Genomic DNA, 24,087 nt, shown 5'->3' with positions numbered 1-24,087 from the left:
ATTCTCACACTGATCATACAACCAACTCGACACCTGACAATCAATATTACTTGTTCATATTTATGCTTATCTAACAAAACCAAAACGAAATATAGTTGGGTTTGCATTGATCTTGTATTGTGTGAATGAAAACGTTCTCGTATTTACCATAAACAGATCTCTACCAATGGGTGGCATGAGATGTAAAGCGTGGTTGCTAATGTGAAAAGAGTTGGCGATGAAGCGTTGAGACCGCACACACCATATGTGCCTTTATTTTATTCGGTACGTACGAACACGCATGGGATCGTGAAACACATGCCACACTTTTGCCGATAATACTTGAAATATACACCGTTTCGTGTGGTACATTTATATGGGTACCATGGACAACAGGTACACGGTAACCGAGAATTAATATTAGAGGATATCGGAGACACAGTAACTGAGGTCAGATTGCACACCCAGGACAAACCCTGCGCTGCCACTGAAGATGGAGATTACAAAGTTTCAGAGGATATATATGTTACCTATATCCTGATGATGCGGCGTACGGAGCATCAGATAATATTAGGTCACACCTTAACTAAGTGCATACTTTACAGATCTACACAGCCTACCATTGGCTGTGGGTGTACAGACAAAATCAGCTTGTGACCATTAGTTACAAGCAAGACAAACTGAGACCTAGGTACATTAATGACCATCTGCCTGGGGTACCACGTACACGTCTACTGAGAGAAAGGGTCACCGCGGACCTCAGGAACCAGGAATCTCAGAATTCTATGAGACCCTTATTTCACAAGAAAACGCAGTGCCTGCTTCACAATATGGCATTGTCACCAACATTGATACAACATACTAGTACTCATGACCATTTGGTGTTGATGGTGATGGTTTTATTTTCATATAACGTTTTGTCAGTCGACCTGTGTGATGATTGTTTGGTGACTAACTCACCGGCGTTTGATAACCTCGTCGTATTGGACTATCACCTGTGGTCTAGGCCGGCGCCGCACCCCCAGCTTTGTTTCCGTCTCTGTCTGTTGGACACCAACTGCTTCAGTTATCAATTCAACTTGAACACCAACAGCTGCCGAGGGCACGCGTCCACCTTCACGTCTCCCCATCTCGTTAACACCTCGACAGAAACTGGAAACAAACTGTACCTGACGTGCAAAGGTAGGTTATGACATTGTGGACAGTATTTCATCAGAAAAAAAACAAAACATGACGAAGCCCCCGCCTGACTTCTGTGTCCTGTTTATCTATGCATCGTCATTGCATGAAAATATAGATACGTTTTATTGGGAGTGAGTGAGTACGGTTTTACGCCGCGTTTAGCAATATTCCAGCAATATCACGGCGGGGGACACCAGAAAAGGGCTTCACACATTGTACCCATGTCTGGAATCGAACCCGGGTCTTCGGCGTGACGAGCGAACGCTTTAAGCACTAGGCTACCCGACCGCCCCACGTTTCATGGTTACACCATTGTGTAACACACTATTGTCTAATATGCATGGAAAAAAAAACAGGTCATGCAATGATACAGAAACGATATATGATTACCGTCTTATGATTTATATAAGACAATGCATGTGCCATGTTTGGATGTCAGTTAATGATTCGTAGATGCAAGTGGACATTGATCGTAAGTTTGTGTCTTGTGTAATGGCGCACTCAGCAATATTCCAGTAGTATGGCGGCGATCTGTAAACAAGCCAGTCTGGACCAGACAATCTAGTGATTGACATCATAGATCTGCGCAACTGGGATACTATGACAAGCATCGACCAAGTCAGTGAGCCTGACCACTCAATCCAGTCGCCTCTTAGGACAAGCATGGGATGCTGAAGACCCGGATCTTCATGGGGATTTGGCGGGGTTATTGCTTATGCAAATGGTATTTTTTAATTTAACAAGTTTTCATGCAGGCGAAAATATAGGCTAAATATTTAATATCCAAACAGAGCACTTACTGTGTATCTGGTTTCCTCAATCTGTTGAAGGCGAGAAGCAAATTGGTTCCAGTTGCAGCAGTGATGCGGGCTGTCTGGCTATGGGAACAGTCTGTCTTCTCGGAGTTTGCCAGTGTAGATCCAACTTGTTTACAGATACATGGGCATGTGATTCAAGTAAGTCACAACTTTAGTCTCCAGCTTCAGTTCACTTGGATGACCACACACGCGTTCCTGTATACACATGAAGCAATGGTACAAAGTGAAATATTTCAACATACATGCAGCATGGTTCTGTCAGGTGGCATCTAACTACATGCACGCAGATCAGTCATGTAAAATGACCCGGTCCTTTCAAAGACTTCAAATAAAGTCGCAATATCTCCCATGGCTTCCTTGGGAATCATGGCAAGTTTGAAGACGAGGTGTCACGAAGAATGTTAGGCACCCGATGATGTCACCATGGACGCGTTGCAACCCTCAGTTAGTATTGTTCCAGCAAGAAACGGTGAGAGGCAAGAACACGTTGTCTTATTTGTCTTCCTGGGTGATCCAACAGAATTTGAGAAGGTGAAAGAGTGAACATGCAGTACATAGCTAAAGAGCGAAGTCCTGGGTGATCCTAGTGGTATGGGCGTTGTCATTTTAGATTAACCGTCACTGTTGCTCCTGCTTGCAGAACCTGATCCCAGTACCATTTTAAAGATATTTCTTTTCTCATAACCACCAGCTTGGTCTTAGTTTGTCCGCAAATCCCTCACCACAGCGTGTCACTCCCACGTACATTGGCCCCCTGGAGATCAGGGATAGAACCAATGCTTGCCGTAAAAGGCATCTATGCTTGTCGTATAAGGCGACTAACGGGATCGGATGGTCAGGCTCGCTGACTTGGTTGATGCATGTCATAGTATCCCAATTGCATGGATCGATGCTCATGATGTCAATCACTGGATTGTCTGGTCGAGACTCCATTATTTACAGACCGCCGTCATATTGCTGTATTATCGCTGAGTGCGGCGTTAAACAACAAACAAACAAACAAACAAACAAATAAACAAACCCACGTACATTGAGATGAACCTTCAGCATGGCGCCTGGAGCAACCCTTTTACCTTTCTGGCAGTAGACTCGGAATCTTCCGTCAGCATGAAACAAGCTGAAACAGCACCCTTTGTCATTCACTCAGCGGCAATCATCTCACACAACAAACCCCACATATAAGCTGCCCAGCCACACCCCAGAAATGTATGTAAGCCTGAGTTTCCAGGCGTACACAGCGTGCTGATGCGCTGACGCAATGACGTCGAAACTGATGACATCACTGTCAGTAAACCTATTGCGTAACTGCCATGTGCGGGGATAGAGATCCCCATGAGGGATTGTGACCTGTGGGCGGTCGTTTCTTGGTCGGTTTAATGATCGCCAGTCTTGCGGCAATGTAGCGACGGACACTCTTGCAACCAAGCACAAAGGTTCTAACAACATGAATTTGCGTGGCTCCTAACAGCGCCATACATGATGTCTCGAAGCTGTTCTGCTGTCACTCATTACATTTGTATACTATAAGGGTAACGCTATTTTTCATGTTTTTCAGCCCGAGGTCTTCCATTAACTGCCGGACGAAGGAGGGCAGTTGAAGAGACCGAGGTCTACTGCAAATGATAATGCAATGAAAAATAGCGTTACCGTTATCATAGTTGAAATGGATAGAATTTGTTATCAAATAAAAAATAATCAACAATATCGGTTTTGAAACATTTACTGCAATCAGCACACAACGAATGTCACTCACCCACGTTTACAAACAGGAAGCGTCATAGAACAAACCAGATGACGTCACTATTGAACATCAATATGACGTCACCTAAAAAAGGACGTGCTAATGGCCCGCCGTCAAGCAATATGAGGTCATTATCAAGTTACAATAATTAAATTGTCGTTGTGTTCATTGAAATTCCTGCATTCTGATTAGCAGAATTGGTCACTTGTTATTGCATTCATTTCCCTTTTATTACTGCGGAATGTCGGGGAATCCTAATATTACAGTCGAGGTAATTCCCTTTCTGCTCACGTGTATCGTCATGCACAGGACATTAAGCGACTTTCATGCATATTCATTGTCCAAACTACCCTTTGAAACCGAAGGCCGAGAATGAATGAAACAGTAAACATGCAGGCTCGCTCGCCTGTTTTTTTTCCCGCACGCCCCGGTTCAACTTTCATGTCTTCGTGTTTCCTTTCTGACTAGTATTTTTCCTACTGTGTTTTACCGTAGTCAGGGAAGTAATGTTTGAATCTGTCGGTAACTGACCATGTTATTTGATACAATTCTTCATATTTCTTCCAGGTCATTACAGTCTGACTGTTGCAGTTCTTTTCGCCTCTTGCCTTAATTGACAGGTCCAACGAACATTGTTTTGATCCTACTCTCCGTTGATTGGCTACATACTGTGTAGGCGTGTCAAGTTATGTGCTTTAATTAAACGATCACCTGATTCATGTCACGCCACAGCATGTACATGTATTCCTACACCTGGAACGTTTATCATTCTCGTCATTTTAGTCTGTTTTGATATATACAACTGTTTTTGGTTAAACTATTGTAGATAAAACATGTTTTACGTTGTCGAATTTAGTTATAAGCATTGACTGTGTATTTTTAACGGTTCATTGAGGTATGAATCGAAAAGCCGATGTGCAAACCTTTGTAAGAATCCGCTACAGTTTGCACATCGGTTTTTCGATTCATACCTCAATGAACCGAAAAAAATACACAGTCAATCCTTAAATGGCCCGCTCATTTCTGATAACATGCGTGCGATGCCGAGTTTTTTTACTGACGCACATTTTCCTAAGGTTGTGCGAGAATTGCGCTCACGCGGCACTGGATCTACCTCTGAATATAAAATTACGCAGAGGTGGAGAATATTATATTTCCTATTTAATGGTGTAAATGTAACGGCAAATATAAACCAGTTTTTAAAAAAATACACTTCTAAGTGTTGTCCGCGAATTTATTCTGCTTAGGAAAACAGTAAATTTCTTCGCTTTTTATCGTACACAGATTAAAGTACGGTGCGACGATTTTTTTATTTAGAGGTTTTACAGAAACAGTGAGCGAACAATTACTGCCTAATATCTGAACGACATAACTATATATCAAATGGAGTTATATGCGTATGTATATCGACATACATTCAATACCAAAGAAAGCATGCCGTAAAGGACGAAAACTGATTTTTCTTCATGACGTCAAAAGGCGACAGAGAGGTTACGCACGTACAAAGAAAAGGGGGCATAACTCCGCTATGCTTAGCACTCGTTTATTGCAACTCAGGTCACTTGGTGAGAATTAGCTTTGGGTAAGGACAAAAATATTTTCGTGGTGTTTTGTTCACCAGGAACCAAACTATTCCAACACAAATATCGATATTTAAACTGTATACGTTTAGTTATTAAAAAACATAAGAAATTATGAAATCGTACTTAATACAAACGAGGTAATAGAGAAATGGATGGCCCTATCTAACCTATAACTTAGTCCTTAGATTCCAACATTCTCCTGATTGTGTAAGTGTAATTTGACTAATGTTGCACCAATATTAATGCAGCTCTAGCCTTAACATCAAATGGAATGAAATACAAAAAAATAACACCTTTCTTTTTGACGTCATGGCGAGAAAGACGACACTGGTGTTTTGATTAATATAAATCTCCCCTAATTTTCGTTCATGGTATGGAAAATCTCGATTCAGTCATGGCGTCACACAGGACGGTAACTTTGAAAATTTCTGTGGAAAATATCAAATCACTGCAATGTATCTATTTTAAATTCCCTAATTCTTCCTACGATTCTCTTCCCATGCATATTCTGAAAATGTTGAGCCAATATCTTGAACGAATAGACGAATAAATAAGAGAAAATGCTACACTGTGTAAAATCTGTATTAAAATCTGTATTTTGCTTTGTTTACATTTCAAACAAGTGCAGTTTGTCGAGCACAGCGTTCGTTTTCACACCTAACTTATTTTGCTTGATATCATCCAACCACTATCTATTGGTGACAAAGACCATTGGTCATTTGATTCTAAAATGTATGAGGAATTCAAGGATGTGTGTATTGCTAAGTTTGAAAAATACGTGATATCATAGGCGTCTCACAACCGGTGTACATGAAACGTGATTTTGTATACACTATCCAATATGGCGGAAAGTTCACTTCGGCGTTCGTGTTTGCGTATTTTCCAAAACATTCCAAACGATTATAGGGTTAAAGGAGACGTTTTGGAAAGATCATTGGTGAACGAAAGGACAAATGGATAGCTCAAAGTAGGAGAAAAAGCTACACTGTGTAAAATCTGAATTTTGCTTTGTTTACATTTCAAACAAGTGCAGTTTTTCGAACACAGCGTACGTTTACACACCTAATTTATTTTGCTTGATTTCATCTAGGCACTTTGTATTGGTGACCATTAGTCATTTGATTCTGAAATGTATGAGGAATTCAAGGATGTATGTTTCGCAGCTAAGTTTGAAATATACGTGATGTTACAGGCGCCTCAACCGGTGTACCTGAAACGTGATTTTGTAAACACTTTCCAATATGGTGGAAAGTTCACATGAGCGTTCGTGTTGCGTATTTTCCAAAACATTCTAAACGATTCTAGGGTTATCGGCGACGTTTTGGAATGCTCGTTGGTGATTTGATACAAGACAGATACCCGTGATCACTAATATGCTACTTTTGAAATTCATTTCTCCGAGTAAATATCCGAAATTTAGATTTCAAAACATGCTGTAAATAACACCATTAGTGGTGATTTCGTAATGTGTAAAACATGGCGACATTTACGATGTACCTATAATTTTCAGAGGTCATTTTAAAGTACTTTTGCTTGGCCTCAAATGCCAGTGGATGAAAACACAGAACGGGGAATTTCCCACCTTATTCAAAACTGTGAAGTGTATTTGTGTGGGTGATGGATTTTGAATTTTATTCGACTTCAAAGTAAGGGTTGTAGAGGAGGGATATGTATGTCCCTCTGACATCCAGGAGGTTAATCATAATGCTATCCATTTTAGCTACAATATAAGGGTAACGCTACTTTTCAGGGCATTATCATTTGCAGAAGCCTGAGGTTTTCCATTAGCTGCCCGACGAAGGAGGGCAGTTGAAATGACCGAAGGCTTCCGCAAATGATAATGCCCTGAAAAATAGCGTTACCGTTATTATAGCTAAAATGGATGGAATTTGTAATCAAAAAAAAGAAACAACAATATCGGTTTTGAAACATTTACTGCAATCAACACGAATGTCACTGACCCACTTTTACAAATATGGAAGCGTCATAGAACAAACTAGATGACGTCACTATTGAACAAATATCGCCTCATCTAACAACGGACGTGATAATGGCCCGTTGTCAAGCAATATGAGGGCATTATCAAGTTACAGTGGCCCGCTCATTTTTGATAACATGCGGGCGGTTTAATGAGAATTCTATCCATTTTAGCTATAATGTCCTTTATAAACCGCGTATAAGAGAAACAACACATTTAGCTCACGAAGGTAAAACAAGGTTTGCTTCATATTTTCCTCCATTAAACAAAAAGGTTAATACATGGACTATCGACAAAACGAACAAGTTGGTTGTGTTCGGGCAATCGCCTTCAGGCAGATTTCTATATTTATTCCTAGTTACACGCACCTAAATAATGCAAACATGGTGTATGTTTGCTTTCTTTCAGTCTTGCATTGGATTTTAGTTTTATTGAAATAGTGAGTTTTTATTGCCCCTTGCATATTGACATTTTAATACATGATGGACTATGGACACTTAACATGACATGGTGTTAATCACCTTGATAGTGTAAATGACAGGTATTTTATCCTGGATAGTGTTAATGACACGTATTGTATCCTGGATAGTGCTAATGACACGTATTGTATCCCTGATAGTGTTAGTGACACGTAGTGTATCCTGGATAGTGTTAATGATACGTGTTGTAACCTGGATAGTGTGTGACGCGTATTTTATCCTGGATAGTGTTAATGACACATATTGTATCCTTAATAGTATTAATGACACGTAGTGTATCCTGAATAGTGTTAATGACACGTATTGTATCCTGGATAGTGTGTGACACGTAGTGTATCCTGGATAGTGTTAATGACACGTGTTGTATCCTGGATAGTGTGTGACACGTATTGTATCCTGGATAGTGTTAATGACACGTATTGTATCCTGGATAGTGTCAATGACACGTTTTGTATCGTTGATAGTATTTATGACACGTATTGTATCCGTGATAGTGTTAATGACACGTATTGTATCCTGGATAGTGTTCATAACACGTAGTGTATCCTTGATAGTGTCAATGACACGTATTGCATCCTGGATAGTGTTAATGACACGGTTTGTATCCTGGATAGTGTTCATGACACGTATTCTATCCTGGATAGTGTTAATGACACGTATTGTATCCTGGATAGTGTCAATGTCACGTATTGATCCTTAATAGTATTAATGACATGTATTGTATCCTGGATAGTGTAAATGACAAGTATTGTATCCTGGATACTGTCAGTGACACGTATTGTATCCTTGATAGTGAAAATGACACGTATTGTATCCCGGATAGTGTTAATTACACGTATTGTATCCTGGTTAGTGTTAATGACACGTATTGCATCCTGGATAGTGTTAATGACACGTTTTGTATCCTTGATAGTATTAATGACAAGGTTGTATCCTGGACAGTGTTAATGACAAGTATTGTATCCTGGATAGTGTTAATGACACGTATTGTATCCTTGATAGTGTTTATGACACGTATTATCTCCTTGATAGTGTTAATGACACGTATTGTATCCTGGATAGTGTTAGTGACACGTATTGCATCCCGGATAGCGTTAATGGCACGTGACGTATCCTTGATAGTGTTAATGACACGTATTGTATCCTGGATAGTGTTTATGACACGTATTGTATCCTGGATAATGTTATTGACACGTATTCTATCCTGGATAGCGTTAATGACACGTATTACATCATGGATAGTTTTAATGACACGTATTGTATCATGGATAGTGTTAATGACACGTATTACATCCTTGATAATGATAATGACACATAGTATATCCTCGATAGTGTTGATGTCATGTATCGTATGCTTCATAATGTCAATGAAACTTGTGTGCTAGATAATGACAATGACACGTATTTTATTAAGCTAAATAATGTCAATGACACGCATTGTATGTTTGACTATGTTGATGACATGTATTGAAATGGGTGTTGAGGATACGTATTGTATGCTGGATAATGTCAAGGAAGAGTAATGTATGCTAGATAATGTTTATGGCACATATCGCGGCACCTTAGACCACTAGACTTGGTATTAACTTCACATGTCATGGCTATCATCGTTCTATAGCTCTTGCAGCAAACAACCAATGGCGCACCAGATAATATATAACTTCTTTTATTACAGAATATCTTGGTTGTTTTAAGGATAGCGCGGCACGTATATTGCCACATCCATATTCAAGCCAAAGCTTGACCCAAGAGGTGTGTACAGCGTACTGCACAACAGAGGGATACGCACTTGCGGGCACTCAGGTAAGTCATCAAGGTAAAGCCAGCGTATGTTTGTATGTATGTTTCGCCGAGATGTACAGCCATCCGTCTAAACCACTGCAGGACAGAGAACTACTGGTGTATATATTGCCAGGAAATATAACCAGCGACGTATCTGTCCAAAGCACTGTAGAACAGAGCAGTAATTTTCCTGAAGGTATACAACTTACATGTCTCGGGCACTGTTGAATAAAAACAATTTCACACTTCACGATACCAGTTAAAAGTATTTATGTTCCATCGTATCTTATCATCATTTGTAACTATTCTGAACCGCAAAGGAACGTCACCATGGCTAGATATATGAGAAACCTTATTGGTCCAAACACTGTGAACATACTTTAGGACATATCAAAAAGATGAAACTTGGCAAAACTGATCATCAAGGTTGAAATTAAAGTGTCAAATGTTCTTAAAGTTAAACACAACACTAGTCCCTAAGAAAATGGCACCACAAATCAGTATTCCCTGTGTCCGCCATGTGCATTGATGACTGCCGTGCAACGTCGATACATGGAATGGATGAGACGGTTGATAAAGGCCATAGGCACTTGAGCCCACAGTCTGAGGAACGCCTGACGCAGTTCAGCTGCAGTTGTCGGCCTTGTTCAGACGTCATTCAGCCGTCTTTGAATCTCCTCCCGTAGGTGTTCAATGGGATTTATATCGGGACTGAGGGCAGGCCACTGCATGGTTCTGATGCCTTTCTTCTGGGGGAAGTCCCGTGTTGCTCTCGCAGTGTGGGCACGGGCGTTATCATGCTGAAACTCGTGGTTATGGCGACGTGCCAAAAGAGGTGTGGCGTGTGGTCTCAAGATTTGATCAATGTACCGAGCTGCTGTGACAACACTGAATCCATGTTCTGGAAGACCATGATGCTCGGACCACCCTACGGGTCTCTCTCAACAACACAAGCATCCAAATAACGGCGTCGCAAGACTCTCTGTCATCTGCTGTTGAGATACAGTAACGACTTTCGTCTGAGAAGAGGCCTCTTCACTGCTGGTGGCGCAATGCTGGTGCTGTGGTGCCCACTGAAGACGGTCCCGGCGATGATGTGGTGTCAGAATGGGTCCTTGGTGTGGCCTGTGACAGTGGAGGTGTGTCCCCATGGTCTGTCGAGCAGTTTCCGCAGCAGTAACAAAGCGATCCCTGAAGATGCTGTCGCACAATCTGACGATCCTGACGTCGGTTAGTGACCCCTTGGTCTTCCACTACGTGGTCGTTCATCTGTAGTGTTGGTGGTCTGGTACCGTTGCTGGAGCCTGTATATGGTCCTTATGTTGACTTGAAATGCAATGGCTACTTGCCGGGCAGTTTGTCCAACTTGCAATCGTCCAAGGGCTTGATGTCGCTGATTTCTTGTCGATCTGGGCACGTGGTAGCAATTCAATAACGAATGAATGTTACCCGATCTGGGTGGATTTTTATAGGGCAAGAAATGGGGGAACGCATGTGCATTTCAATTTGCACGGAACTCACGTGCATCGGGTTACCATGGCCGTTACCGTGATGAGTTTGGGCGATCGGGCTTATTGTCATCTGCTTTGTTTTTATATTATCAAATTTCTTATATCCGGACAAGGTAGAAACTTTGACAAGAATTACCCAGATATTTAAATGACAACTTTTCATGCAATGTTTACTTGGGGTGACTTTTCTGTTGCGGTTCAATATATTAATAGTGACAACTTTTGGAGATTTGACTATTTTTGTTTTCAGTCAGGAAATCAGTGCTTCTGTGGCAACTCTATTCCAACTGGTCACATCAGAGATGATGAGAACAACTGTCAACGTCCATGTGCGGGAAACACAACGCTAATATGTGGAGGGACATGGTACTCATCTGTATACACAACATGACATAGCGTTCTTGGTCGCCTCCGTGGTTTGAGGGAAGAGCGTCCGCCCGGAGAGAGGAAGGTCGGGGTTCGATCCCCGGTCGCGTCTTTCCAAACGACGTTAAAAGATGGTTCTTGTTGTCACCCTGCCTGGCTCTCAGCATTAAGCGTGTCTGAGTCGGTATTCATGTTTAACTGCGAAATGTTTTTCGTGGACTGACAATATAAAATTGGCATTCGTCCACACTAATAGAAGCAGCCACACCCACACACCCACACCCACCCTCACGTGCATGCGTCGCTAGATAAGAGCAACAATCCTGAACTGGTCTTTGAAAGGCATTTAGAAGTGATACGCATAAGGAAGAGAGTATATGGATGCCCTTAACAAAAGGTGGAAAATAACAAAGGGTAGAAGCCAACAAAGGAAGCAAACAGAAGCTTACACTTAAGTTATCATAGATAAGTAATTGGTAATCTTATCAAGTTTGTTGTCCTTACATGTACATATATATGCTCTCTGCCTCATGGCATTCATTCACCTCGTGAAGGAGTATGCATATACTCCGAAACGTTGTGTTCCTCTTAATAAAGACGTTGACATCCATATATTCTCTTCCATAATAATCCTGAACGCTCATAGCGTTTTGTGTTCAGGGCACTTTTGCATCGTTATTGAAAGGTTTCGTTACGGATGGTCCAGTCGAAGACGTTGTGTCCCTCAGATGTCATTATTGGTAGTATTCTTGGTTTGTAAGAACCATATCCATGTTTGCTGATTTCAACAAAATGTAAACCGGCTCAGGTTTCCTCCCGCATTGACACAGGAGTGTCTAAGCACTGAAGCAGAGGCGTTAAAGAGAAAGAATCGGTGGATGTCAACTTAATGTTCACGTTTCGGAGTATATGCTTATAACCTGACAACTTGATAAGGTCTAAGCATATACTTCGAAACGTGTTCCTCATATTAGAGAAGTTGGTATTCATGAATTGTCTCTCTTATTTGTATGACATCTAAATGCCGTTCAAAGACCAGGTGTATTATAGTCAAATACAGTTACAGGTTCGACAGCTAGAACTAGGCAGGTTAGGTTGACAAGTGTGTGCTATTAATATAAAACAGTGACATAATATTGTATACGAACAGATAGCCTCATTACCAATATCAATATCTGATTATCACCTCAATAATTCATCTTATTTCATACAAATACATTTTTTTATATTTGACTCACATTGCCTAGCAGGTTCTCTGGAAACATTTTCCACACACAGATGCGGAAGTCCAGTGATGAATGTGTCCAATACATAATTATGTATACCTATATATGATCTCGGAATCATATAGACAGCCGAAGGGCAATCTGTAACCGCATAAGAATATGTAATCAAATGTCCTGTACAATTGTTTATAAAATATTAACTTAATAGCTTAATTAGTCCTTATTGATAAAGAAGATGTTAAATTGCCACTTATGCGTTGCATTTATATGTCGGTAGTTGCTACAACATGTATGTTTTGTGTCGGTAATCATAGTTGGAGAGTCTAGATGTTGTAACCTTACTTCACTTCATACTTTTTACCGGAACTGAAATGGATCAACATTAAGTGAAAACTCTAGCACAGAGCAAATATATCTAGCAATACAAAACCTTGCAAGCACTGTACTAGCACAACGCTTTCGCTTCAGATGCGCTCACTTTAAAATTTGTGAATGTTGTCCTGGCCCTTGATGGTATGATGGCCATGTGATAAAATATCTCTATATCTGACGTGACAATGAGATGTGATGATAACCCTTCAGACACGCAAATGTTCTGTGTGTGCTCTTATAGTAAGCATACAGATACGTCAGTGTTCACCATGGTCGTACTATTGACTTGCACCTTCCATTGTATAAATGTTGATCTATCTTTTGATAACAGTATTGTTTCAAATGAACAATAATGGTGTGTTTATCTATGTTAAATAACGACAACTTTGTGGCTTGAAATGGAACTCAGTACAGACACTTATATGTCTATATAGGTTGTGTGCATATAAGTAAATCTTCAATTACCCTTAGTTCTATGTAAGATGTAAATCTTTAAAGTGTGCCTTTAGTTCTATATAGGTTGTGTCTAAGTTATTAAGTATTTTACATTTACCTTTAGTTATATATAGGGTGTTTGTAAGAAATTTAATCTTTAACACTCACCTTTAATTCTATATAAGTTGTGTGTAAGTAATTAAATCTTTAACGTCTGCCGTTAGTTCTATATAAGTTGTGTGCAAGTAATTAAATATTTTACAATTACTTGTTTGTTATACATAAGTTGTATGTAAGAAAAGGAATCTTTAACAATTGCCTTTAGTTCTATATAAGTTGTGTGCAAGTAAGTAAATATTTTACAATTACCTTTTTGTTATACATAAGTTGTATGTAAGAAATTGAATCTTTAACAATTACCTTTAGTTCTATATAAGTTGTGTGCAAGTAAGTAAATCTGTAACAGTTACCTTTAGTTCTATACACGTTGTGTGCAAGTAAGCAAATTCTTACCAATAACCTTTAGTACTATGTAAGCACTGTTGAAGTAAGCAAATCTTTAACGTGTGCCTTTAGTTCTATATAAGTTGTGTGTAGGTAATTAAATATTTAACAATTACCTTTAGTTCTATATACGTTGTGTTTAAGTAATTAAATATTTAACAATTACCTTTAGTTCTATATACGTTGTGTGTAAGTAATTAAATCTGTAACAGTTACCTTTCGTTCTATATGCGTTGTGTGCCAGTAAGTAAATCTTTAACGTGTACCTTTAGTTTTATATGTGTTGTGTGTAGGTAATTAAATATTTAACAATTACCTTTAGTTCTATATACGTTGTGTGTAAGTAATTAAATCTGTAACAGTTACCTTTCGTTCTATATGCGTTGTGTGCCAGTAAGTAAATCTTTAACGTGTACCTTTAGTTTTATATGTGTTGTGTGAAAGTAAGTAAATCTTTAACGTGTACCTTTAGTTTTATATGTGTTGTGTGAAAGTAAGTAAATATTTAACGTGTACCTTTAGTTCTAAAGGCGTTGTGTGCCAGTAAATAAATATTTAACGTGTACCTTTAGTTCTATATACGTTGTGTGCCAGTAAGTAATTATTTAACGTGTACCTTTAGTTCTATGTACGTTGTGTGCCAGTAAGTAAATATTTAACGTGTACCTTTAGTTCTATATACGTTGTGTGCCAATAAGTAAATATTTAACGTGTACCTTTAGTTCTAAAGGCGTTGTGTGCCAGTAAGTAAATATTTAACGTGTACCTTTAGTTCTATATACGTTGTGTGTAAGTAAGTAATTATTTAATGTGTACCTTAGTCCTATATGCGTTGTGTGCCAGTAAGTAAATATTTAACGTGTACCTTTAGTTCTATGTACGTTGTGTGCCAGTAAGTAAATATTTAACGTGTACCTTTAGTTCTATGTACGTTGTGTGCCAGTAAGTAAATATTTAACGTGTACCTTTAGTTCTATATACGTTGTGTGTAAATAATTAACAGCTACCCATACCTCCCGTGCATTTGTGTATATGTTTTCATGTCAGAATAAAAGTGTAGTTATTTTTAGTGAGTTTGTCAATTTGAAAGTAAAAGTGTATTCTTAGAGACATGAATACAGGTGCATGGAGATGTGTACAGGTGCGGGGGTATAACTAGAGACTGACATGAATGGTACAGTGTTCTGGTGGAGACAGGAGTGCAGGTTACAGGTGTGGAGGTATAAATAGAGACTGACATAAAGGTTACAGTGTTCTGGTGGAGACAGGAGTGCAGGTTACAGGTGTGGAGGTATAAATAGAGACTGACATAAAGGTTACAGTGTTCTGGTGGAGGCAGGAGTGCAGGTTACAGGTATGGAGGTATAAATAGAGACTGACATAAAGGTTACAGTGTTCTGGTGGAGACAGGAGTGCAGGTTACAGGTGTGGGGGTATAAATAGAGACTGACATAAAAGGTTACAGTGTTCTGGTGGAGACAGGAGTGCAGGTTACAGGTGTGGAGGTATAAATAGAGACTGACATAAAGGTTACAGTGTTCTGGTGGAGAAAGGAGTGCAGGTTACAGGTGTGGAGGTATAAATAGAGACTGACATGAAGTTACAGTGATCTGTGGAGGCAGGAGTGCAGGTTACAGGTGTGGAGGTATAAATAGAGACTGACATGAAGTTACAGTGATCTGGTGGAGACAGGAGTGCAGGTTACAGGTGTGGGGGTATAAATAGAGACTGACATAAAGGTTACAGTGTTCTGTGGAGACAGGAGTGCAGGTTACAGGTGTGGGGGTATAAATAGAGACTGACATAAAGGTTACAGTGTTCTGTGGAGACAGGAGTGCATGTTACAGATGCAGGGGTATAAATAGAGACTGACATAAAGGTTACAGTGTTCTGTGGAGACAGGAGTGCATGTTACAGGTGCGGAGGTATAAATAGAGACTGACATAAAGGTTACACTGTTCTGTGGAGACAGGAGTGCAGGTTACAGGTGTGGGGGTATACATAGAGACTGACATGAATGGTACAGTGTTCTGGTGGAGACAGGAGTGCAGGTTACAGGTGTGGGGGTATACATAGAGACTGACATAAAGGTTACAGTGTTCTGTGGAGACAGGAGTGCATGTTACAGGTGCGGAGGTATATATAGAGACTGACATAAAGGTTACACTGTTCTGTGGAGACAGGAGTGCAGGTTACAGGTGTGGGGTATACATAGAGACTGACATAAAGGTTACAGTGTTCTGGTGGAGACAGGAGTGCAGGTTACAGGTGTGGGGGTATAAATAGAGACTGACATAAAGGTTACAGTGTTCTGGTGGAGACAGGAGCACAGGTTACAGGTGTGGGGGTATACATAGAGACTGACATAAAGGTTACAGTGTTCTGGTGGAGACAGGAGTGCAGGTTACAGGTGTGGGGGTATAAATAGAGACTGACATAAAAGGTTTCAGTGTTCTGGTGGAGACAGGAGTGCTGATTACAGGTGCGGAGGTATAAATAGAGACTGACATAAAGGTTACAGTGTTCTGGTGGAGACAGGAGTGCAGGTTACAGGTGTGGGGGTATAAATAGAGACTGACATGAATGGTACAGTGTTCTGGTAGAGACAGGAGTGCAGATTACAGGTGTGGGGGTATACATAGAGACTGACATGAATGGTACAGTGTTCTGGTGGAGACAGGGGTGCAGATTACAGGTGTGGGGCTATACATAGAGACTGACATGAATGGTACAGTGTTCTGGTGGAGACAGGAGTGCAGGTTACAGGTGTGGGGGTATAACTAGAGACTGACATAAAGGTTACAGTGTTCTGGTGGAGACAGGAGTGCAGGTTACAGGTGTGGGGGTATACATAGAGACTGACATAAAGGTTACAGTGTTCTGGTGGAGACAGGAGTGCTGATTACAGGTGTGGGGGTATACATAGAGACTGACATAAAGGTTACAGTGTTCTGGTGGAGACAGGAGTGCAGGTTACAGGTGTGGGGGTATAAATAGAGACTGACATGAATGGTACAGTGTTCTGACGGAGACAGGAGTGCAGGTTACAGGTGTGGGGGTATACATAGAGACTGACATGAATGGTACAGTGTTCTGGTGGAGACAGGAGTGCTGATTACAGGTGTGGGGGTATACATAGAGACTGACATAAAGGTAACAGTGTTCTGACGGAGACAGGAGTGCTGATTACAGGTGTGGGGGTATACATAGAGACTGACATAAAGGTTACAGTGTTCTGGTGGAGACAGGAGTGCTGATTTCAGGTGTGGGGGTATACATAGAGACTGACATAAAGGTAACAGTGTTCTGACGGAGACAGGAGTGCTGATTACAGGTGTGGGGGTATACATAGAGACTGACATAAAGGTTACAGTGTTCTGGTGGAGACAGGAGTGCAGGTTACAGGTGTGGGGGTATAAATAGAGACTGACATGAATGGTACAGTGTTCTGACGGAGACAGGAGTGCAGGTTACAGGTGTGGGGGTATAAATAGAGACTGACATAAAAGGTTACAGTGTTCTGGTGGAGACAGGAGTGCAGGTTACAGGTGTGGGGGTATACATAGAGACTTACATGAATGGTACAGTGTTCTGACGGAGACAGGAGTGCAGGTTACAGGTGTGGGGGTATACATAGAGACTGACATGAATAGTACAGTGTTCTGACGGAGACAGGAGTGCAGGTTACAGGTGTGGGGGTATACATAGAGACTGACATGAATAGTACAGTGTTCTGACGGAGACAGGAGTGCAGGTTACTTGTGTGGGGGTATACATAGAGACTGACATGAATAGTACAGTGTTCTGACGGAGACAGGAGTGCAGGTTACAGGTGTGGGGGTATACATAGAGACTGACATGAATAGTACAGTGTTCTGGTGGAGACAGGGGTGCAGGTTACAGGTGTGGGGGTATACATAGAGACTGACATGAATAGTACAGTGTTCTGACGGAGACAGGAGTGCAGGTTACTTGTGTGGGGGTATACATAGAGACTGACATGAATAGTACAGTGTTCTGACGGAGACAGGAGTGCAGGTTACAGGTGTGGGGGTATACATAGAGACTGACATGAATAGTACAGTGTTCTGGTGGAGACAGGGGTGCAGGTTACAGGTGTGGGGGTATAAATAGAGACTGACATGAATGGTACAGTGTTCTGGTGGAGACAGGAGTGCAGATTACAGGTGTGGGGGTATAATTAGAGACTGACATGAATGGTACAGTGTTCTGACGGAGACAGGAGTGCAGGTTACAGGTGTGGGGGTATACATAGAGACTGACATGAATAGTACAGTGTTCTGACGGAGACAGGAGTGCAGGTTACAGGTGTTGGGGTATACATAGAGACTGACATGAATAGTACAGTGTTCTGACGGAGACAGGAGTGCAGGTTACAGGTGTGGGGGTATATATAGAGACTGACATGAATGGTAAAGTGTTCTGGTGGAGACAGGAGTGCAGGTTACAGGTGTGGGGGTATACATAGAGACTGACATGAATAGTACAGTGTTCTGGTGGAGACAGGGGTGCAGGTTACAGGTGTGGGGGTATACATAGAGACTGACATAAAGGTAACAGTGTTCTGGTGGAGACAGGAGTGCAGGTTACAGGTGTGGGGGTATAAATAGAGACTGACATGAATGGTACAGTGTTCTGACGGAGACAGGAGTGCAGGTTACAGGTGTGGGGGTATACATAGAGACTGACATGAATAGTACAGTGTTCTGACGGAGACAGGAGTGCAGGTTACAGGTGTGGGGGTATAAATAGAGACTGACATGAATGGTACAGTGTTCTGACGGAGACAGGAGTGCAGGTTACAGGTGTGGGGGTATACATAGAGACTGACATGAATAGTACAGTGTTCTGACGGAGACAGGAGTGCAGGTTACAGGTGTGGGGGTATACATAGAGACTGACATGAATGGTACAGTGTTCTGGTGGAGACAGGAGTGCAGATTACAGGTGTGGGGGTATACATAGAGACTGACATGAATGGTACAGTGTTCTGGTGGAGACAGGGGTGCAGATTACAGGTGTGGGGCTATACATAGAGACTGACATGAATGGTACAGTGTTTTGGTGGACACAGGAGCACAGGTTACAGGTGTATGGAAGTATACACGAGGGCCGACATGAACGTTCAAGTTCTGAAAGAGACGTGAATACAGATTACAGGTGCGTGAAGGTGTACATATTGAACGACATGGATGTTACGGTGTGCTGGTACAGACGGGAAAACAGGTTACAGTGTGAAGGTAGAGACGGAAGTGCAGATGACTGTGTGCTGGTAGAGACGGAAGTGCAGATGAATGTGTGATGGTAGAGACGGAAGTGCAGATGACTGTGTGCTGGTAGAGACGGAAGTGCAGATGACTGTGTGATGGTAGAGACGGAAGTGCAGATGACTGTGTGCTGGTAGAAGTGGGGTACAGGTTAAAGTGTGCTGGAAGAGACGGAAGTGCAGATGACTGTGTGCTGGTAGAGGTGGGGGTACAGGTAACAGTGTGATGGTAGAGACGGAAGTGCAGATGACTGTGTGATGGTAGAGACGGAAGAGCAGATGACTGTGTGCTGGTAGAGACGGAAGTGCAGATGACTGTGTGCTGGTAGAGACGGAAGTGCAGATGACTGTGCTAGTAGAGGTGGGGGTACAGGTTACAGTGTGATGGTAGAGACGGAAGTGCAGATGACTGTGTGCTGATAGAGGTGGGAATTCACGTTACACCGTGTTGTTATAAACCTCCAGTGACGCCATCCCATTTACATTTGAAGTTTATATATCTTCGAAAAGCCTACAAGGACGTCATCTTAATGACGGGGCCTTGTTTGCCTAGAATAACCTGTCAGCAGGGACTTTCTGCAGACTACACCTCTGTCTCAGATATTTGTTTTGCATTTGATATAACAATCGATATAACATATTACAATTCTAACTTACGAAAACGTGCGGAAGTTTGTAAAATCAAACGACAAAATTTACTCATATTTCAGTTGGATCGAACCTGCAACCTTCGGTTTTGAGGCGCTGATAAACCAGAGTGCTTTTAAGAATCACTTTTTCATGAACATGTTTGCCAGCCAGTGACATTTTACGTGCGTTTCCTAAGGTGAATTTGACATTTTACCGCAAGTTGAGATTATTACAATTTACGTCAATTTTTATTACAATTTGCGTATTACAATTTACGTCAAATTTTATTACAATTAACGTTGTTATTACAATTTACGTCCAAATTATTACAATTTGCTGCAAGTATTACAATTTACCTTGTGATTACAATTTACGTCGTAACACGAGGTGAGGTGAAAAGGAGTTTAACGTCGCGTTTAAGTGTGTGTGTGTGTGTGTGTGTGTGTGTGTGTGTGTGTGTGTGTGTGTGTGTGTGTGTGTGTGTGTGTGTGTGTGTGTCCGCGTGTGTGTCCGTGTGTGTGTGTGTGTCCGTGTTGTGTGTGTGTGTTTGGTGTGTGTGTGTGTGTGTGTGTGTGTGTGTGTGTGTGTGTGTGTGTGTGTGTGTGTGTGTGTGTGTGTGTGTGTGTGTGTGTGTGTGTGTGTGTGTGTGTGTGTGTGTGTGTGTGTGTGTGTGTGTACCAACCAGTCCGGACTAATTGCTTGTACTAGTCCATACTTTTGCTATATACTATAGTGTTAGCCCACTGACATACAATGCCGCATGAATACCCCACTCAGACACAGTATACCGATCAGTCATTCTTTTAGTCCCTCAATGCAGAGCGCCATGCAGGGAAACAACAAGTACCATCTTTTGACTTCTTTTGTTACGACGCAGCCGGGGATCGATCACCACGCCTTCCGCTCACCGGGCGGACGCTCTACCATTAGACCACAGAGGTCACCTGGTTTAGTATTTGAACGTTGTGTCCATGCACTGTGATCATGGATGGGTTAACACTTACAGGGACATATTCAGTACAGCATGGGCGCTTTCTTTTTTATATGATGATATGAGGATAATTGTTTTGTTGATAAAGTACATGTATGGTTGAATCTATACTACTGACAAAAAGAAAGGGATATAATGATTTAAAGGGGAAGGGGGAGAAGAGAGAGAGGGGAGGGGGGAGGCGTCAATGTCTCAGGTCGCCCGAATGTTTGGCAAATCAAAAAGTGTAATATCTCGACTGTTGGAAAAGTACTATCAAACGGGTGGGGTTGCTACGAGACCTGGGCGTGGCAGGCCTAAAAAACGTCACCTAGACATGATCTTCATAATAGATTCAAATCTGATCCTGTTATCAAAAGAGAATTCAGCACAATAACAGGGGAATATCGACACCTACCCTTGAAAACCGGTTGTATGTAGCCCACCTAAAAGTAAGGTGTCCTGTGAAGAGTATAAACATAACAGTTGACCATAGGCGGCAAGTTTGGGTGGGATAGGTAACACCAGGGGGCGGGGTGTGCCCCAATGGCGTTACACCATGCTTACAGACGAATCAAGGTGTTTGTCTCCAATTCACAGATGGCAACAATGCTTAACCATGATCGATATAGGGTGGTAGTGTCATGGTGTGGGGCGGTTTAACACATGACAGATGAACTGACTGGTTCATTGGAAATGGACATTTGACTGGCCAGTGAGATTTTGACGGAAGTTTGCGTCCTGGCGTTGTTCGATTCCCTGGAAGTATCGGCAGACATGTTGAACTGCAAGATGACAATTCCAGACCAGTATCTCTGACGAGAAGGCAATAATTGAGTCCTGATATTGTGGGTGATACTACTACATACAAATGAATAGATAATGAACAGATAATAGAATGACACATCTTATCAACACATTGTGGAGCTGCCTATGTTGCCACAGATGCACGAGGGCAGTTTTTTTTATTTTCCTTCTATGAAATAAATAATGTGAAATAAATGTGTAAATGTTGTCATTTGAAATATATCACAGCTCCGTCTAATCTTTACAAAACATGATGTAAAAATATTTATTTTCAATGCAAGAATAACTAGCACCAGGTGTTTGCCATTCATACAATTTGCAATAAAAAGTAAGTATTTATAAAATATGCCCGAGTGCTATTTTTATGATCTGTATGACAAGTCCAATGCGCTTCAATTTCAAAATTTTAATTTTCCTCGCATATTTATAAGGCCTGGTTTGAACATATTAAATTTACACATAATTTTTTTTAGTATGACCTTATTGAACTGACTCATATGACCACTGGGTTAGTCTGACCTGTGCTGATAACGTGATATTTATTATTATCCCCTCTGTAAAATGACGGAGACAGATAAGTAGAGATATACTAGAGGTTTGCTAAAATTGATTGTACCATTCGGACAATATCATGGGCATGAATAAATGAAACTCAGTCAAATAGTGATGATACCAGGTGTTCGCGAAAAGGTGAGTGTATTCTGCACCACCGGTGGCAACCGTCGCAAATACATGCAAAAGCAAGTCAACTGTCCACTTGAAAAATACACGGGATCATATGGTACGAGTCAATGAAGGGAATTGCATCGAACACATTGACATATGGCTGAAATAATGCCGATGTGACGTTTAATTTTAACTCACTCACTGACATGAAAAGATTATTTGGTGTTTCCGCTGTTCCTCCTAACGTTGTGCTCCCTCCGTTCAAGATGTCAACTTGTACATTCAATATACTATTCCCGATTTTGAGTTATTTTTGCAATTCATTTTTCTCATTTGGAGCCAAACGGACTGTACTAAAAGGAACGATATTTACATCTACACCCTGTGGAGCTACTAATTATGACTCGGGCGTTTGAGAGTCGTTTTGTGTGGTCCTTCTTTGAAATGGATGTATTCCTTTAACATTCCATTGGGGAATGGATGTCCCGGGTCGTCTAAGGCGCAACAATTCGCTCTGCAGAGTTGCGTTCCTTGGGAACACCAGAAACATATGATTGAATCCTGTTTCGCCCCGATTATGTGTCTAGGTCAATTATTGTTTTAACATAAACAGGTGCTCAACTATTTTTTTAAGTCAATATACATAATCGAACTGTAATATTCGGAATGTCGTCTGTTTCGTCAGCGAGTTCCTCCCACCCATTGCAGACGTATTTGAAGGTGCTGCTTTTGCTGGATGTGAGCTCGATTGTTTGTCTTGGCTGCTCTTTGTCTTTGTTGAGCGGGTTGCCAGAAAAGCAGAGGGGTTCACGAACTTTAGCTTTTGCCTTCAGGCTATCTGTAACAGGTTCCCATCCTGGAGGTAGACTACGACGATCGGGGATACAAAGCTTGCTTGAGTATGACTGTGAAAAAGATTCCATACAGGGTAGGTTCAAGTACACATTGCCCTGATTTACACCACTTCGGATGTCGACAGCCTCACTGGAAGAGCTATTGAACTGCATGGCGCCTTTCATGTCAGTTTGGAGTGACTGAATCATAACGAGGAGCCAATCTTGGCACACGCAAAGTCGAAGGCTTTTGTGAGGTTGATAATGTGAAATGGAATGGCTGATTCTTCTCTCTGCGCTTTTCCTGCCGCTGTCGTCTGAGAAGAGCATGTTGATCATGGATCATTCTTTCCGGAATCCAAACTAATTCGGGATATACCATATTAACAAGTCTGCTGAGGACCACACAAGTGAAGAACAATCCTGCAATGCTCAGCAAAGAGATCCAGGAGTAGTTTTGACAAACGCTGCTATCACCCTTGTTCGTGTACAAGGTTATGATGTTGCAGTCAACAGTGCCATGGGGTACCACACCCTCCTCCAACACTGGCACAGATGTTCAAACGGGTGACTTAGCAGGAGCCCCATGTCCATTGTTGGCAGCCTCTGGGGGGATCCTTCCATTCCGAGCAATAACCAGAAAGGCAGCCTTTTCTTGGCCTTGCTCAGCTCCTCCATCGAGGATGTCTCGTCCTCCTCCTCCCCCTCCTCCCCCATTACTGGCAGGCACTAAATGGCTTCCAGTGCAGAGTCAGAGATGTTGTGTTCCATAGAATAGAGTTGAGTAGAGCTCAACCTATCTCTCCGTCTGCTTGCATCTGTCACTGATCGTTTTGCCTGTTGTAACCATCTTGTTTTGAGTTGAACTTATGTATTTCTTGATGCGATGTGATGAGTTGACAATTGAATGCAGACATGCAAACCGTGTGCCGAGGTTT

General features: G+C 41.5%; 1 protein-coding gene across 1 annotated transcript; it reads left to right on the top strand.

Moving 5' to 3' along the window:
• Positions 1-280: 280 nt before the first annotated feature.
• On the top strand, positions 281-11,957 carry LOC125381489 (xylosyltransferase oxt-like). Its single transcript, XM_048398060.1, has 3 exons — positions 281-1,161; positions 9,436-9,563; positions 11,304-11,957. The coding sequence occupies exons 1-3, from the start codon at positions 765-767 to the stop codon at positions 11,442-11,444; spliced, it is 666 nt and encodes a 221-aa protein (XP_048254017.1). The 5' UTR covers positions 281-764; the 3' UTR covers positions 11,445-11,957.
• The last annotated feature ends 12,130 nt before the right edge of the window (positions 11,958-24,087 follow it).

This window comes from Haliotis rufescens, unplaced genomic scaffold (genome assembly GCF_023055435.1).
Source record: "Haliotis rufescens isolate VD_foot unplaced genomic scaffold, xgHalRufe1.0.p SCAF_18, whole genome shotgun sequence".
Classification (NCBI taxonomy): domain Eukaryota; kingdom Metazoa; phylum Mollusca; class Gastropoda; order Lepetellida; family Haliotidae; genus Haliotis; species Haliotis rufescens.
This window is presented reverse-complemented; position numbering and strand designations above follow the sequence as displayed.